Consider the following 18,434-nt stretch of genomic DNA (forward strand, 5'->3'; position numbering starts at 1 on the left):
CCTTATGTTCATGCTGGTAATGTCTAGTAGATACTGGTAATAAGTGTTCTAAGAAACAGGACATGTTTATTGTTACCTTTATTCCAATGCTGTAATGTTATAGAGATACTGGATATAGTTCTAGAAACAGGACTATGTTTTGTACCTTTTTTTCCATCTGTAATGTATAGAGATACTGATATAGTTCTAGAAACAGGACATGTTATTGTACCTTTATTCCATGCTGTAATGTATAGAGATACTGATATAGATCTAGAAACAGGACATGTTATTGTACCTTTATTCCATGCTGTAATGTAGAGATACTGATATAGTTCAGAAACAGGACATGTTATTGTATCTTTATTCCATGCTGTAATGTAGAGATACTGATATAGTTCTAGAAACAGGACATGTTATTGTACTTTATTCCATGCTGTAATGTAGAGATACTGATATAGTTCTAGAAACAGGACATGTTATTGTATCTTTATTCCATGCTGTAATGTAGAGATACTGATATAGTCTAGAAACAGGACATGTTATTGTACCTTTATTCCATGCTGTAATGTAAGAGATACTGATATAGTTCTAGAAACAGGACATGTTATTGTATCTTTATTCCATGCTGTAATGTATAGAGATACTGATATAGTTTAGAAACAGGACATGTTATTGTATCTTTTATTCCTGCTGTAATATATAGAGATACTGAATTAGATCTAGAAACAGGACATGTTATTGTACCTTTATTCCATGCTGTAATGTATAGAGATACTGATATAAGATTCTAGAAACCAGGACATGTTATTGTACCTTTTTCCTGCTGTAATGTAGAGAGATACTGATATAGTTCTAGAAACAGGACATGTTATTGTACCTTTATTCCATGCTGTAATGTAGAGATACTGATATAGTCTAGAAACAGGACATGTTATTGTACCTTTATTCCATGCTGTAATGTAGAGATACTGATATAGATTCTAGAAACAGGACATGTTATTGTACCTTTATTCCGTGCTGTAATGTAAGAGATACTGATATAGTCTAGAAAACAGAGACTGTTATTGTATCTTTATTCCATGCTGTAATGTATAGATGATACTGATATAGTTCTAGAAACAGGACATGTTATTGTATCTTTATTCCATGCTGTAATGTATAGAGATACTGATATAGTTCTAGAAACAGGACATGTTATTGTACCTTTATTCCATGCTGTAATGTATAGAGATACTGATATAGTCTAGAAACAGGACATGTTATTGTACCTTTATTTCCATGCTGTAATGTATAGAGATACTGATATAGATCTAGAAACAGGACATGTTATTGTACCTTTATTCCATGCTGTAATGTAGAGATACTGATATAGTTCTAGAAACAGGACAATGTTATTGTACCTTTATTCCATGCTGTAATGTATAGAGATACTGATTAGATCTAGAAACAGGACATGTTATTGTCCTTTATTCCATGCTGTAATGTATAGAGATACTGATATAGTTCTAGAAACAGGACATGTTATTGTACCTTTATTCCATGCTGTAATGTATAGAGATACTGATATAGTTCTAGAAACAGACATGTATTGTACCTTTATTCCATGCTGTAATGTATAGAGATACTGATATATGAATCTAGAAACAGGACATGTTATTGTACCTTTATTCCATTCTGTAATGTTTAGAGATACTGATATAGTCTAGAAACAGGACATGTTATTGTACCTTTATTCCATGCTGTAATGTATGGATATCTGATATAGTTCTAGAAACAGGACATGATAATTGTACCTTTATTCCATGCTGTAATGTATAGAGATACTGATATAGTCTAGAAACAGGACAGATATGATATTGTGTCTTTATTCATGCTGTAATGTATAGAGATACTGATATAGATCTAGAAACAGGACATGTTATTGTGTCTTTATTCCATGCTGTAATGTATAGAGATACTGATATAGTTCTAGAAACAGGACATGTATTGTGTCTTATATCCATGCTGTAATGTATAGATTACTGATATAGATCTAGAAACAGGACATGTTATTGTGTCTTTATTCCATGCTGTAATGTATAGAGATACTGATATAGATCTAGAAAGGACATGTTATTGTACCTTTATTCCATGCTGTAATGTATGAGATACTGATATAGTTCTAGAAACAGGACATGATATTGTACTTTATTCCATGCTGTAATGTATAGAGATACTGATATAGTTCTAGAACAGGACATGATATTGTGTCTTTATTCCATGCTGTAATGTATAGAGATACTGATATATTCTAGAAACAGGACATGTTATTGTACCTTTATTCCATGCTGTAATGTATAGAGATACTGAATACAGAAACAGGACATGTTATTGTACTTTTATTCCATGCTGTAATGTATAGAGATACTGATATAGATCTAGAAACAGGACATGATATTGTATCTTTATTCCATGCTGTAATGTATAGAGATACTGATATAGTTCTAGAAACAGGACATGTTATTGTACCTTTATTCCATGCTGTAATGTATGGATACTGATATAGTTCTAGAAACAGGACATGTTATTGTACCTTTATTCCATGCTGTAATGTATAGAGATACTGATATAGATCTAGAAACAGGACATGTTATTGTACCTTTATTCCATGCTGTAAATGTATGGATACTGATATAGTTTCTAGAAACAGGACATGTTATTGTACCTTTATTCCATGCTGTAATGTATGGATACTGTATAGTTCTAGAAACAGGACATGTTATTGCACCTTTATTCCATGCTGTAATGTATGGATACTGATATAGTTCTAGAAACAGGACATGTTATTGTACCTTTATTCCATGCTGTAATGTATAGAGATACTGATATAGATCTAGAAACAGGACATGTTATTGTACCTTTATCCATGCTGTAATGTATAGAGATACTGATATAGTTCTAGAAACAGGACATGTTATTGTACCTTTATTCCATACTGTAATGTATGAGATACTGATATAGTTCTAGAAACAGGACATGTTATTGTACCTTTATTCCATGCTGTAATGTATAGAGATACTGATATAGTTCTAGAAACAGGACATGTTATTGTACCTTTATTCCATGCTGTAATGTATATGAGATACTGATTACTAGAAACAGGACATGTTATTGTACCTTTATTCCATGCTGTAATGTATAGAGATACTGATATAGTTCTAGAAACAGGACATGTTATTGTACCTTTATTCCATGCTGTAATGTATGGATACTGATATAGTTCTGAAAACAGGACATGTATTGTATCTTATTCATGTTGTAATGTATAGAGATACTGATATTATGATCTAGAAACAGGACATGATATTGTACCTTTATTCCATGCTGTAATGTATAGAGATACTGATATAGTTCTAGAAAACAGGACATGATATTGTACCTTTATTCCATGCTGTAATGTATAGAGATACTGATATAGTTCTAGAAACAGGACATGTTATTGTACCTTTATTCCATGCTTGTAATGTATAGAGATACTGATATAGACTAGAAACAGGACATGTTATTGTACCTTTATCCGTGCTGTAATGTAGAGATACTGATATTAGTTCTAGAAACAGGACATGTTTATTGTACCTTTATTCCATGCTGTAATGTATAGAGATACTGATATAGATCTAGAAACAGGACATGTTATTGTACCTTTATTCCATGCTGTAATGTATAGAGATACTGAATATGTTCTAGAAACAGGACATGTTATTGTACCTTTATTCCATGCTGTAATGTATGGATACTGATATAGTTCTAGAAACAGGACATGATATGTACCTTTATTCCATGCTGTAATGTATAGAGTACTGATATAGTTCTAGAAACAGGACATGATATTGTACCTTTATTCCATGCTGTAATGTATAGAGATACTGATATAGTTTCGAAACAGGACATGTTATTGTACCTTTATTCCATGCTGTAATGTATAGAGATACTGATATAGTTCTAGAAACAGGACATGTTATTGTACCTTTATTCCATGCTGTAATGTATAGAGATACTGGTATAGTTCTAGAAACAGGACATGTTATTGTGCCTTTTATTCCATGCTGTAATGTATAGAGATACTGATATAGTTCTAGAAACAGGACATGTTATGGTACCTTTATTCCATGCTGTAATGTATAGAGATACTGGTATAGTTAGAAACAGGACATGTTATTGTCCTTTATTTCCATGCTGTAATGTATAGAGATACTGATATAGTTCTAGAAACAGGACATGTTATTGTATCTTTATTCCATGCTGTAATGTATAGAGATACTGATATAGTTCTAGAAACAGGACATGTTATTGTACCTTTATTCCATGCTGTAATGTATAGAGATACTGATATAGTTCTAGAAACAGGACAGTTTATTGTACCTTTATTCCATGCTGTAATGTAGAGATACTGATATAGATCTAGAAACAGGACATGTTATTGTACCTTTATTCCATGCTGTAATGTATGAGTACTGATATAGTTCTAGAAAACAGGACATGTTATTGTATCCTTTATTCCATGCTGTAATGTATAGAGATACTGATATAGTTCTAAGAAACAGGACATGTTATTGTATCTTTATTCCATGCTGTAATGTATAGAGATACTGATATAGATCTAGAAACAGGACATGTTATTGTACCTTTATTCCATGCTGTAATGTATGAGATACTGATATAGCTCTAGAAACAGGACATGTTATTGTACCTTTATTCCATGCTGTAATGTATAGAGATACTGATATAGATCTAGAAACAGGACATGTTATTGTACCTTTATTCCTGCTGTAATTTAGAGATACTGATATAGTTCTAGAAACAGGACATGTTTATTGTACCTTTATTCCATGCGTTAATGTATAGAGATACTGATATAGTCTAGAAACAGGACTGTTATTGTACCTTTATTCCATGCTGTAATGTATAGAGATACTGATATAGTTCTTGAAACAGGACATGTTATTGTACCTTTATTCCATGCTGTAATGTATAGAGATACTGATATAGTTCTAGAAACAGGACATGTTATTGTACCTTTATTCCATGCTGTAATGTATAGAGATACTGATATAGTTCTAAGAAACAGGACATGTTATTTGTACCTTTATTCCATGCTGTAATGTATAGAGATACTGGTATAGTTCTAGAAACAGGACATGTTTTATTGTCCTTTATTCCATGCTGTAATGTATAGAGATACTGATATAGTTCTAGAAACAGGACATGTTATTGTACCTTTATTCCATGCTGTAATGTATAGAGATACTGGTATATAGTTCTAGAAACAGGACATGTTATTGTGACCTTTAATTCCATGCTGTAAATGTATAGAGATACTGATATAGTTTCTAGAAACAGGACAGTTATTGTACTCTTTATTCCATGCTGTAATGTATAGAGATACTGATATGTTCTAGAAACAGGACATGTTATTGTACTTTATTCCATGCTGTAATGTATAAGAGATACTGATATATTCTAGAAACAGGACATGTTATTGTACCTTTTATTCCATGCTGTAATGTATAGAGATACTGATATAGTTCTAGAAACAGGACATGTTATTGTACCTTTTTTCCATGCTGTAATGTATAGAGATACTGATATAGATCTAGAACAGGACATGTATTGTACCTTTATTCCATGCTGTAATGTATAGAGATACTGATATAGATCTAGAAACAGGACATGATATTGTACCTTTTTTCATGCTGTAATGTATAGAGATACTGATATAGATCTAGAAACAGGACATGATATTGTACCTTTATCCATGCTGTAATGTATAGAGATACATGATATAGATATTGAAACAGGACATGTTATTCTACCTTTATTTCCATGCTGTAATGTATAGAGATACTGATATAGTTCTATCACAGTAGTTGACCATTTATCCTTAAATAGATATTTCATTGGTTATGCTGTAAAATGGCTGCTTCCAAATTTAACCAAACAGAAATTTACCATACTGTATCTGGTCTCATAACAGCTCAATTATCGTGGATTTATCAGTGGGATGACTGTGGTGACAGTGTTTCCTAGCCTCAGTGCAGTGGGCAGCTGGTAGGAGGTGCTCTTATTCTCCATGGACTTTACAGTGTCCCAGAACTTTTTGGAGTTTGTGTTACAGGATGCACATTTCAGTTTGAAAAAGCTAGCCTTCGCTTTCCTAACTGCCTGCCTTCCCTGAACAATTGCATATCACGGGGGCTATTCGATGCTAATGTTGTACGCCACTGATCCTGGTTCTAAATTTTTTGAAAGGGGCAAGCTCATTTAAGATGGTGGGGAAATGTATTTTAGAGGGCAGGTTGGTCAGGTTGATGAGGAATGGGACAAAATTCCACAGGCCACAATCAACAACCTGATCAACTCTAAGCGAAGGAGATGTTTCACCCTGCATGAGGCAAATGGTGGTCACACCAGATACTGACTGGTTGTCTGATCCACGCCCCTACCTTTGTTTTTAAAGGTATCTGTGACTGACAGATGCATATCTCTATTCCCAGTCAGGTGACATCCACAGATTAGGGCCTAATTAATTTTTTTCAATTGACTGATTTCCTTATATGAACTGTAACTCAGTAAAATGTTGCATATTGCCTTTATATTTTTGTTAATTATAAAAGAGCTGTATGGTTTGATTGGTAGAATATACTGTTGTTCTGATTTCAGATTTGAATAGCAGAAAAATAGAATGATGTCCTCTAAGTGTTGTCTAACTTGTTGGAAAAGGGGTGAAAGTAGCTAATTTGTGTCAAAAAGTCACATTGTTTATTAATTCTTAGCACTGGGGGGGAGCATATTCTTTCATCAAATCAATTGTTATTTGTCACATACACATGTTTAGCAGATGTTATTGCAGGTGAAACGAAATGCATGTGTTCCTATCTCAACAGCGCAGTACTATCTAACAATTCACAACAATACTCACAAATCTAAAAGTAAAAGAATGGAATTAAGAAATATATAAATATTAGAATGAGCAATGTTGGGGTGGCGTGGACTAAAATACAGTATATACATATGAAATGAGTAAAACAGTATGTAAACATTATTAAAGTGACTAGTGTTCCATTATTAAAGTGACCTGTTATTCCATGTCTAAGTAGATAGGGCAGCAACCTCTAAGGTGCAGGGTTGAGTAACCGGGTGGTAGCTGGCTAGTGATGGCTATTTAATGGTCTGTACCGAACTTGCCTTCTGGATGATAGTGGGGTGAATAGGCTGTAGCTCGGGGTGGTTGTTGTCCTTGATGATCTTTTTGGCCTTCCTGTGACATCGGGTGCTGTAGGTGTCCTGAAGGGCAGGCAGTGTGCCCCCGGTGATGCATTGGGCAGACCGTACCACCCAGTGGAGAGCCTTTTGATTGCGGGCGGTGCATTTACCGTACCAGGTGGTGATAGAGCCCGACAGTATGCTCTCAATTCTGCTTCTGTGAAAGTTTGTAAGGGTCTTAGGGGCCAAGCCAAATGTCTTCAGCAGCCTTCTTCACCACACTGTCTGTTTGGGTGGACCATTTCAGATTGTCAGTGATGTGTACGCCGAGGAACTTGAAGCTTTTCCATCTTCTCCACTGCAGTCTCAACGATGTGGATAGGGGAGTGCTCCCTCTGCTGTTTCCTGAAGAGAGAGGTTATTTTCCTGGCACCAGACCACCAAGGCCCTCACTTCCTCTCTGTAGGCTGTCTCGTCATTGTTGGTAATTAGGCCTACTACTGTTGTGTCATCTGCAAACATGATGATTGAGTTGGAGGTGTGCGTGGCCACGCAGTCATGGGTGAACAGGGAGTACAGGAGAGGAGGCACCCTTGTGGGGCCCCTGTGTTGAGGATCAGCGTAGTGGAGGTGTTGTTTCCTACCTTCACCACCTGGGGGCGGCCCATCAGGAAGTCCAGCACCCAGTTGCACAGGGCGGGGTTGAGACCCAGGGCCCGGATCTTAATGATGAGCTTGGAGGGTACTATGGTATTAAATGCTGAGCTATAGTCAATAAACATAATTTGTACATACTGTAGGTATTCCTCTTAAATTAACTTTTTATGGCTGCAGGGGCAGTATTGAGTAACCTGGAAAAATGTGCCCATTTCAAATGGCCTCGTACTCAATTCTTGCTCGTACAATATGCATATTATTATTACTATTGGATAGAAAACACTCTCTAGTTTCTAAAACCGTTTGAATTATTTCTCTAAGTGAAACAGAACTCATTCTGCAGCCAACTTCCTATTCGGAAGTGAGATTTCTGAACACGAGGTCTCTGTTCAAGAGCTTGCCTATAAATGGGCATGACACGTAGGAGTATACATACACGTCATACACCTTCCCCTAGATGTCAAGAGGAAGTGAGAGCAGAAATGAGTTGATTATCTTGTTCTGAGGTGGAATACATCATCTTGGAATGAGGGGTCTGACATTAATTTTTTTTCGAAAGCGCGAAGAGGAGCCTGGAATCGACTTCTGGAAAGCTGTCGTTATGGGCGAATACAATCTCCGGCTTAGATTTTATTTGATACATGTTACAATATCATCCTAAAGTATGTTTTTTCAATATAGTTTTATTATATTATTGAAATTTATTCGGGACGTTAGGCGTGTTGCGTTGTTTGACTTTGTTCACAAAGGACAGCTTAGCGCCGCATGGCCAGTGTGCTTGCTAATTCAAGAGGGAAAAAGAACGTTCTGAATCCAAACAAAGACGGTTCTGGACAAAGGACCCCTTGTACAACATTCTGATGGAAGATCAACAAAGGTAGAACCCAATTTGGGATGCTATCTTCCATGATATCTGTCGAACTGTGCTATCGCTTACGTTTACCTTGAATCGATGTTGTTTTGTGTTGGCTATTGTAGTAAGCTAATATAAGCTAATATAAACGCTATACAGTGTGTCCCTCGCCACTTCGCGGTTCACTTATCGCGGATTCGCTATTTCGCGGATTTTCATAATGCATTTTTTTTTTTTTTTGGTGCATTGTGCTCTGCATTCTGATTCGCTAAAACTCACTCCCGTTCTTGTATCAAAACATGCTACGAATTGTGCTATCATTTTGTCGTTCGTGCAGTTATGTGTACGTACATAAAACAGCTTGGCAAATTTACATTAGATTGGCCAAATTATCTTGTAATTTCGAACATCTCCTAAACCCATAATGTCGACGAAAACGGCCTACACGTGAGTCACTGTATTTGTATTATCAGTAATAGTTGCTAATTGTAAAAAAAAAAAAAAGTTTTCTATTTCGCGATGATTTCACTTATCGCGGGTATCTTCGTTGCAACGTAACCCCGCGATAAACGAGGGATTACTGTATTGTGTTTTGCGTGTAAACACTTAAAAAATCGGAAATATTGGCTGTATTCACAAGATTCTTTGTCTTTCATTGCTATAACACCATATACTTATTTCAGAAATGTTTTATGATGAGTAATTAGGTATATTTGACGTTGTGTCTATAATTACTCTGGCTGCTTCGTGCTCTATTTTTGACGGTAGCTGTGATATTAGTGCATTGTAAAACTGATTTATCGCTCAAATATGCAAATTTTTCGAACAAACAATAGATTTAATGTATAACATGTTATAACATAGAACTGTCACTGTGATATGTTGTTTCATGGTTAGTTTGGTTTGGTTCTAGGTTAGTTAGGTTGGCTTTGTGCATGCTACTGTGCTGTGAAAAATGTCTGTCCTTTTTGTATTTGGTGGTGAACTAACATAATAATACGTGGTGTTTTCGCTGTAAAACATTTAGAATGGACATGTTGACTGGATTCACAATATGTTTTATCTATATACAATGCCTGTATTTGGACTTGTTAATGTGTGAAAGTAAATTATTAAAAAAATATTAATTTTGAATTTCGCGCCCTGCACTTGAGCTGGATGTTGTCATAGGTGTACCGGTGTCGGGCTTGCAGCCAATAGAAGTTAATTAGAGTTACCACAAAGCCCACAATTGTTCATCTCATTTAACACTATGTATTAAATTCAATCAATCATCCTCTTCACCCTCATCATTCAGTTCATTCAAATTCAATTTGTGAAGTCACATAAACACTATTTAAAACCTCTTAACGCACGGATCCCGTTACCAAGGGATCTGATTTGACAACATCCGGTGAAATGGCGCCAATTCAAAAAATACTAAATTCAAATATTTAACATTCTTGAAAATATGTGTGTTATACATCAAAATAAGCTAAACTTTCTTGTTAATCAGCCTCTGTATCAGATTTCAAAAGGCTTTAACGGCGAAAGCACCACATGCGATTATCTGAGGACAACGCCCCGCACAAAAAGACATATCACTTAATTTTGCAATCCAGCAGCGCATTATGAAAGTCAGAATAGTGCGATAAACATTAAAAATATAATACCTAATGAAAACTCAGTGATGCAATATAGAGATACAGAAACTACAAATGTTCACTTATTGTTTGAGATTATTCAAGCTGAATTGCAATCATTAAAAGAAGTTCACAGGAAACATACACAGAATGGTCTCCTTATCTTGGTATGATAATTATTAAACATTTAGTTCACCTTTTTTTTCACTATTTCATGGCTGGCATTGTACATTTGCACATTTAAAAWAAGACACATAGCTAAGAAACCAAGCCAAAAGATGGGYTGTCTCTCCAGGAAGTGATGTCACATTAACCTCTCACCTCTCCTCTGCAGTCAAAATGAATGCAGCTGGTTCCTGCCTTGTAATTTTTCCTGTTATCTAAGGTTTGTAATGTGCAAAATAGAATGGAAATAGTGAAATAACATTTAACTAAATGTTTCATGAGTTTGATAATGATTTTGAAGCGTTTATTGACTGAGTTGAAAAAGATGATGACATTGTGCCAGGGGCTTAGCTAGCTGCTAGCTAACTAGCTACATCAGTGAATAAGAGGGAAACGCTAGCTAGCTTTACCACCCAGTGTTAATACATTTTACTCATTAAAATAGTTACTGCTATGAGTCTGAAATGGGGAATTGAATTTTAATGGTTTGAGTATGAATATGATAAATATATTCAAGAAAAGTCCAACTGAAAAATGTCAATAGTAGCCAGGAGTCCTCAGCAATTTTTTTCTGTGCTACATCTGGAAAACATAAATAAAATGTTCATATTTCCTTTAACATTCTGTGTTGTGTTCATCAGTTATGCTTTATAAATGGGAAAATAGATTTTACATTACATTGACAAATCAGCTGGGCTAGACAATCTGGACCCTCTCTTTCTAAATTTATCCGCCGCCATTGTTGCAACCCCTATTACCAGTCTGTTCAACCTCTCTTTCGTATCGTCCGAGATCCCTAAAGATTGGTAAGCTGCCGCGGTCATCCCCCTCTTCAAAGTGGGCGACACTCTTGACCCAAACTGTTATAGACCTATATCCATCCTGCCCTGCCTTTCTAAAGTCTTCGAAAGCCAAGTTAATAAACAGATCACTGACCATTTTGAATCCCACCGTACCGTCTCCACTGTGCAATCCGCTTTCCAAGCTGGTCATGGGTGCACCTTAGCCACGCTCAAGGTACTAAACGATATCATAACTGCCGTCGATAAAAGACAGTACTGTGCAGCCGTCTTCATCGACCTGGCCAAGGTTTTCGACTCTGTCAATCACCGTATTCTTATCGGCAGACTCAACAGCCTTGGTTTCTCAAATGACTGCCTCGCCTGGTTCACCAACTACTTCTCAGATAGAGTTCAGTGTGTCAAATCGGAGGGCCTGTTGTCCGGACCTCTGGCAGTCTCTATGGGGATACCACAGGGTTCAATTCTCGGGCCGACTCTTTTCTCTGTATGTATGAACGATGTCGCTCTTGCTGCGGGTGAATCCCTGATCCACCTCTACGCAGACAACACCATTCTGTATACATCTTGCCCTTCTTTGGACACTGTGTTAACTAACCTACAAACGAGCTTCAATGCCATACAACACTCCTTCTGTGGCCTCCAACTGTTCTTAAATGCTAGTAAAATCAAATGCATGCTTTTCAACCGTTCGCTGCCCTCACCCGCCCGCCCGACTAGCATCACTACACTGGACGGTTCTGACTTAGAATATGTCGACAACTACAAATACCTAGGTGTCTGGCTAGACTGTAAACTCTCCTTCCAGACTCATATCAAACATCTCCAATCCAAAATCAAATCTAGAATCGTCTTTCTATTTCGTATCAAAGCCTCCTTCACTCACGCTGCCAAATTTACCCTAGTAAAACTGACTATCCTACTGATCCTCGACTTCGGCGATGTCATCTACAGCTTCCAATACTCTACTCAGCAAACTGGATGCAGTCTATCACAGTGCCATCCGTTTTGTTACCAAAGCCCCTTATACCACCCACCACTGCGACCTGTATGCTCTAGTCGGCTGGCCCTCGCTACATAACTGTCGCCAGGCCCACTGGCTCCAGGTCATCTATAAGTCTATGCTAGGTAAAGCTCCGCCTTACCTCAGCTCACTGGTCATGATAACAACACCCACCCGTAGCACGCGCTCCAGCAGGTATATTTCACTGGTCATCCCCAAAGCCAGCACCTCCTTTGGCCGCCTTTCCTTCCTGTTCTCTGCTCTCAGTGACTGGAACGAATTGCAAAAATCGCTGAAACTGGAGACTTACATTTCCCTCACTAACTTTAAACATCAGCCATCTGAGCAGCTAACCGATCACTGCATCTGTCCATCTGTAAATAGCCCACCCAATCTACCTACCTCAGCCCCATATTGTTATTATTTACTTTTCTGTTCTTTTGCACACCAGTATCACTACTTGCACATCACATCATTAACACTCCAGTGTTAATCTGCTAAATTGTAATTACTTCGCTACTATGGTCTATTTATTGCCTTACCTCCTCACGCCATTTGCACACACTGTATATAGACTTAATTTTTTTTCTATTGTAAACAATTGACTGAATTATTATTGTCTGTACGCTTGTTGTTTGTGTCGCACTGCTTTGCTTTATCTTGGCCAGGTCGCAGTTGTAAATGAGAAGTTGTTCTCACTAGCTTACCTGGTTAAATAAAGGTGAAATAAAATAAATGTAAAAAAATAAATGAAGAGAGAGGTCTACGAACCCTACTCTGTTGCATAAAACAACCATTTGGTGCATAAGGATTATTATAACATAATCTTGTAATTTTGTTACCATATGACGCTCCCCATCCAACCTGACGGAGCTTGAGAGGCTCTGCATAGAATAATGGGAGAAACTCCCCAAATACAGATGTGCCAAGCTTGTAGTGTCATGCCCAAGAAGACTTGGGCCTGTAATCGCTGCCAAAGGTGCTTCAACAAAGTACTGAGTAAAGGTTCTGAATACTTATGTAAATGTAGTATTTCCGTTTATTTTTTATTTTTATTAATTTGCAAATAAATATCTAAAAAACAGTTTTTGCTTTGTCATTATGAGGTATTGTGTGTAGATTGATGAGGGGGGGAAACTATTTAAATACATTTTACAATAAAGCTGCAACGTAATAAAATGTGGAATAGGTGAAGGGGTCTGAATACTTTCCGAAAGTGCTGTAGATATTTAATGTTGGTGTTATATATCAGAGTGGCAAACAACACAGTTAATTACCACGAAGTGCTTAGCTGTAAATGTGCTTAGCTATAAATGGTTTATGAATGGGAAATTAGATTTGACTTAACCTTGACACATAGACCCTTCATGTATGTGTTAGACCAGTAGGACCCATTTTATTGTGATGTGGAGGGCTGTTAATGAGTTACGAAAGAGTTCTGTATGAGTCTCAACTACACGATATGATCAGTCACATTTACCCTGAGGATTCACCCCTGTGGAGATCTTCATGCATTATTGACCTCAAGGAGAAGAATAAGAAATTATATACCAGCTGGTGGGGGAAATGGGGCTGGTACAGGCTATATATCAGCATAACCTGGTTTGGCCTTTTGGCATATTCACTAACACTGGCATTCCAGAAGTACACTTTAGAGAACAGCCATAATGATGACACTATGCTGTCATTGTAATGATGCATCTATAAAGATACCTACATATGAGCTCCTACAGGACATGACCTGTTATAACACGTTCATGAAATACTTATAGATGTGTAATGAATGTTTTATGGATATATAGTTACTAACTAATCATAATGGATGTGTCAGCATGGGATGTAAAGGTTCAGTATCTTCCCTGATTCTAAATATACGATGGTGAATTCCTCATCTCATAATGCAGTTATGTGTTGAAATCAATAAATGTTTATTATAATATCTGAATTGATTCTTGCTTCTATTCCTGTGATTCATTATGTCAATGATCTTCCTCTGCTTGCTTTAACTTTATCAGTAGTAAACACTTTGTTATTGTGGAGAGGATTTAGAATTACAACATTATTTTAATATTTGTTCATTTTTGGGGACTGTTTCGGCAACACTTTAGCAGAGGCGCAGCGACTTTACTAAATGAATATAGCGGAAACTCTTAATGTTTACATTAGAAACCCAATTTAGGTTGTGTGACTTCTATTTTTAGCTTATTTCTTCCCACATCAAAAGGATTTACAAGCTGGCCTTTTCTACTTTTCGCCTACTATTGTTAGTTTACTCCTGAAGTTTATGTCTGGAGTTAAACTGTAGCCCTGACAATAATGTATTTTCCCTTAGTACTTCCTGTTCCAGACCAGCTGACTGTTGACTCAGTAGACACCACATCAGCTGCTGTTAGCTGGAACCAGCCACCAGGATTGGACCAAACCCAACATCATTACCAGATCTCCTACCGCTGTCCAGGGACAGAACCACACATCACTACCACGTCTTCACTCAGCATCACTCTCTCTGACCTGCAATGTGGTACTCAGTACTCTGTCACTGTCTGCATTGTGCTGGAAGATGGAATGCAAAGTGAACTGGTGTCAAGAACCCTCACCACAAGTAAGGAAGTACTTTACTTAAAAATGATGTCTGGTGTTAGTGTGTATTAGTTATTAGTTATTATTAGTTATTAAAATAACTAATGTAAATAAACTAATCATAATGGATGTGTCAGCATGGAATATAAAGTTCCAGTATCTTCCCTGATGAGAAATATATGATGGTGAATTCCCCAGATCTCATCATGCAGATTGGTGCTGACATTAATACATGTTTTAATAATATCTGAATACATTTTTGATTCCATTCCTGTGAGTCATTACATCAAGGAGTTGATCTGCCTCTGCTTGCTTTAACACTGTAGTACTGATAAAGTTAAACACTTGTTATTGTGGAGAGGATTTGTAATTACAGTAGAATTTTTTTTTCTTATTTTATTTGTGATTTCGCTAATTAGCAGAGGTGCAGTGCCATTAGAAATGAATGCGGCGGAAAAGCTCAATATTTGTTACATTACCAATCTGACTTCTGTTTTTAGTTTACAGTGCAACAGAGATAGGCTACAGATTGCAAAAACCGCAATAATCTCAGTCTCGACATTTGAACTTAATATTTATTGTGGTATAGCATGATTCTGAGAATAAGCAGAATTCAGTATAATACCAAAGAAAGAACCCCCCCCCCAAAAAAAAATAAACATGTGCCCTGCAGCGCAGTGGAAACTCTTTCTTTTGTTACATTACAAATCCAACTTCTGTTGTGTGACTTCTATTTTTAGCTTTTATCTTCTCACATCTACTTTACTACTACTACTCTTCTTGTCCTGTAATATATTTCTGGAGTTAAACTATTTCACTAACAATAATATATTTTCCCTTAGTACTTCCTGCTCCAGACCAGCTGACTGTTGACTGGGTAAGCATCACATCAGCTGCTGTTAGCTGGAACCAGCCACCAGGATTGGACCAAACCCAACATCATTACCAGATCTCCTACTACTGTCCAGGGACAGAACCACACATCACTACCACATCTTCACCCAGCATCACTCTCTCTGACCTGCAATGTGACACTGAATACTCTGTCACTGTTTGCATTGTGCTGGAAAATGGAAAGCAAAGTCAACTGGTGTCAACAACCCTCACCACAGGTAAGGAAATACTCTACTTAACTTTGACACCACACATAATACTTAATTAAGCTTTGAATAGTTATCAAAATTACTAAATTGAATTAACTAATCATAATGGATGTGTCAGCATCATGGGATATGAAATCTGCTCAGCAAATCAGCAAATGAGTCCCAGATGCCCCTACCTCTGCCTGCTGCCCCTGCAAACAAGCCTGTTACACAGCCTCCCAAACACCACAATAGCCCTGCTCTGGATCAACACACACAGCCTGAGCCAGCTAAAGAACAACCCCAGAACAGTACTCACAAACTAGGCCAGAGAGACAGCGAACCATGCTCTACCAACCAAGCCACAGAAAAGTACCTCAGATCTCATGATGGATTTTGCTGCTGAAATAAACCGTTTTTATAATATCTGAATTCATGCTTTCTTCCATTCCTGTGAGTCATTATGTCAAGGAGTTGATCTGACTCTGCTTGCTTTAACTTTATCAGTAGTACAGTGTAAAACACGTGTTATTGTGGAGGGATCTAGAATTACAACATTCTTTTCATTAATATCTTCAATTTTTGGGGGCGTGTCATCAACAATTTAGAACCTGTACAGTGTCGTTGCTAATTGGATACAGCAGACATTCTTCATTTCTTATTACATTAAGAACAGATAGAAATGTCCAGAACGGTTACCTGGAGCAAAATGGGGGAGGGGCATGCTTTTTCAATTTYAGTCAAGGGAAGGGTTTTGTACTTTTTAAATCCAGTCCAGGGGAGGGTTATTCAATTTGTAATTGATTAATTTCAATATTCCTCTGTTTTAGAATTAGTTGCTTAGGTTATATATCAATGTGTGTCCGATGCCACCCCTCATCTCTGATTCTCCGCTGGGCGTGCAATATCAAGTGCGCCTATAGGCTAGTTCATGTGGTCTCAATCAAATGATCAATAGCCTACAGGCTATAAGTTACAAAGTGCATGTTCAGAGAAGCACAGAGCAAAGTTATATTTCTAAGATGGCTGCTGGGATGGTGTAAATAAAACTAGGCTGCACTACACATAGCAGTTGTCACGTTCTGACCATAGTTCTTGTGTGTTTTACTTGTTTTAGTGTTGGTCAGGACGTGAGCTGGGTGGGCATTCTATGTTGTGTGTCTAGTTTGTCCATTTCTATGTATGCCTGATATGGTTCTCAATCAGAGGCAGGTGTTTGTCATTGTCTCTGATTGGGAACCATATTTAGGTGGCTTGTTTTGTGTTGGGGTTTGCGGGTGGTTGTTTCCTGTCTTTGTGTTCATTTCACCAGAAAGGACTCTTTCGGTTTTGCCACGTTTATTATTTTGTATTTGTATAGTGTTCACGTTTATCGTCTGTCATTAAACATGTTGAGCACGAACTACGCTGCGTCTTGGTCCGATCCCTGCTACACCTCCTCTTCAGACGAAGAGGAGGAAGGCTGCCGTTACAGAACCAGCCACCAAACTCGGACCAAGCGGCGTAGTAAGGGACAGCAGCAGCAGCGGCCCATTACACAGGACTCCTGGACATGGGAGGAAATTCTGGAGGTAAGGGACACTGGGCTAAAATTGGAGAATATCGCCGCTCTCGTGAAGAGCTGGAGGCAGCTAAAGCCGAGAGGCGGTGGTATGAGGAGGCAGCACGGAGGCGAGGCTGGAAGCCTGTTAATCAAGCCCAAAAATGTATTGGGGGGGTGGCTAAAGGGGAGTGTGGCGAAGTTAGGTAGGAGACCTGCGCCAACTTCCCGTGTTTACCGTGGAGAGCGAGAGTACGGGCAGACACCGTGTTATGCGGGCAAAGCTCAAGATGACTGGAGGATGGCTCTGGATGCAGCGGTCCCTGACGTGGCCGGGCGGCCTCTGGCAGCCTGACTGGCGGGCGGGCTCTGGCAGCTCCGTGATCTGGGCGGGCGGCTTCTTAGGCAGCTCTGCACTGGCGGGCGGATCTTCCGCGCTCCTGACTGGCGGCGGCTTCTGCAGCTTCTGGACTGGGCGGGCGCTACTGGCAGCTCGCTGACATGGCCTAGGCCGCCTTGGCTCTGACCAATGGCGGGCGGCTCTGGCTCCCTGATCTTTGGTCGGGCGGGCCTTTGGGATCCTGCATTTGGCTCGGTTCTGACTCTGGCCGGTACGGTGGATTCTTTGGCTCCTGACATGAGGACGGACTGGCTCTTAGTGGCTTAGGAAGACGCGGCGGCTCTATGGCTCAGGACAGACGGGCGCTCTAGGTTGGCTCACAGACAGACGGGCGGGCCTCTAGTGGCATCAGGAGACGGCGCTCTACGGTCAGGGGAGACGGCTTTCAGTATGGGCTAGGGCAGCGAACGGATCGGCTCAGAATGCGCTGGGCAGACGGACACGCTCAGCATGTGCGCTGGGGCAGGAAACAGAAACCAGCCATCAATCTGCGCTTTTGGGCAGAATT

At 38.5% G+C, this 18,434-nt stretch overlaps 1 protein-coding gene across 1 annotated transcript in view; it reads left to right on the top strand.

Moving 5' to 3' along the window:
• The window catches only part of LOC112075271 (up-regulator of cell proliferation), a 65,207-nt gene that overhangs the window by 21,264 nt on the left and 25,509 nt on the right, over positions 1 to 18,434 (top strand). Inside the window, 2 exon segments of the mRNA XM_024142295.2 lie at positions 14,657 to 14,926; positions 15,747 to 16,016. Coding sequence (XP_023998063.2) covers positions 14,890 to 14,926; positions 15,747 to 16,016 — 307 coding nt within the window. The 5' untranslated portion in view covers positions 14,657 to 14,889.

This window comes from Salvelinus sp. IW2-2015, unplaced genomic scaffold (genome assembly GCF_002910315.2).
Source record: "Salvelinus sp. IW2-2015 unplaced genomic scaffold, ASM291031v2 Un_scaffold3055, whole genome shotgun sequence".
Lineage (NCBI taxonomy): Eukaryota > Metazoa > Chordata > Actinopteri > Salmoniformes > Salmonidae > Salvelinus > Salvelinus sp. IW2-2015.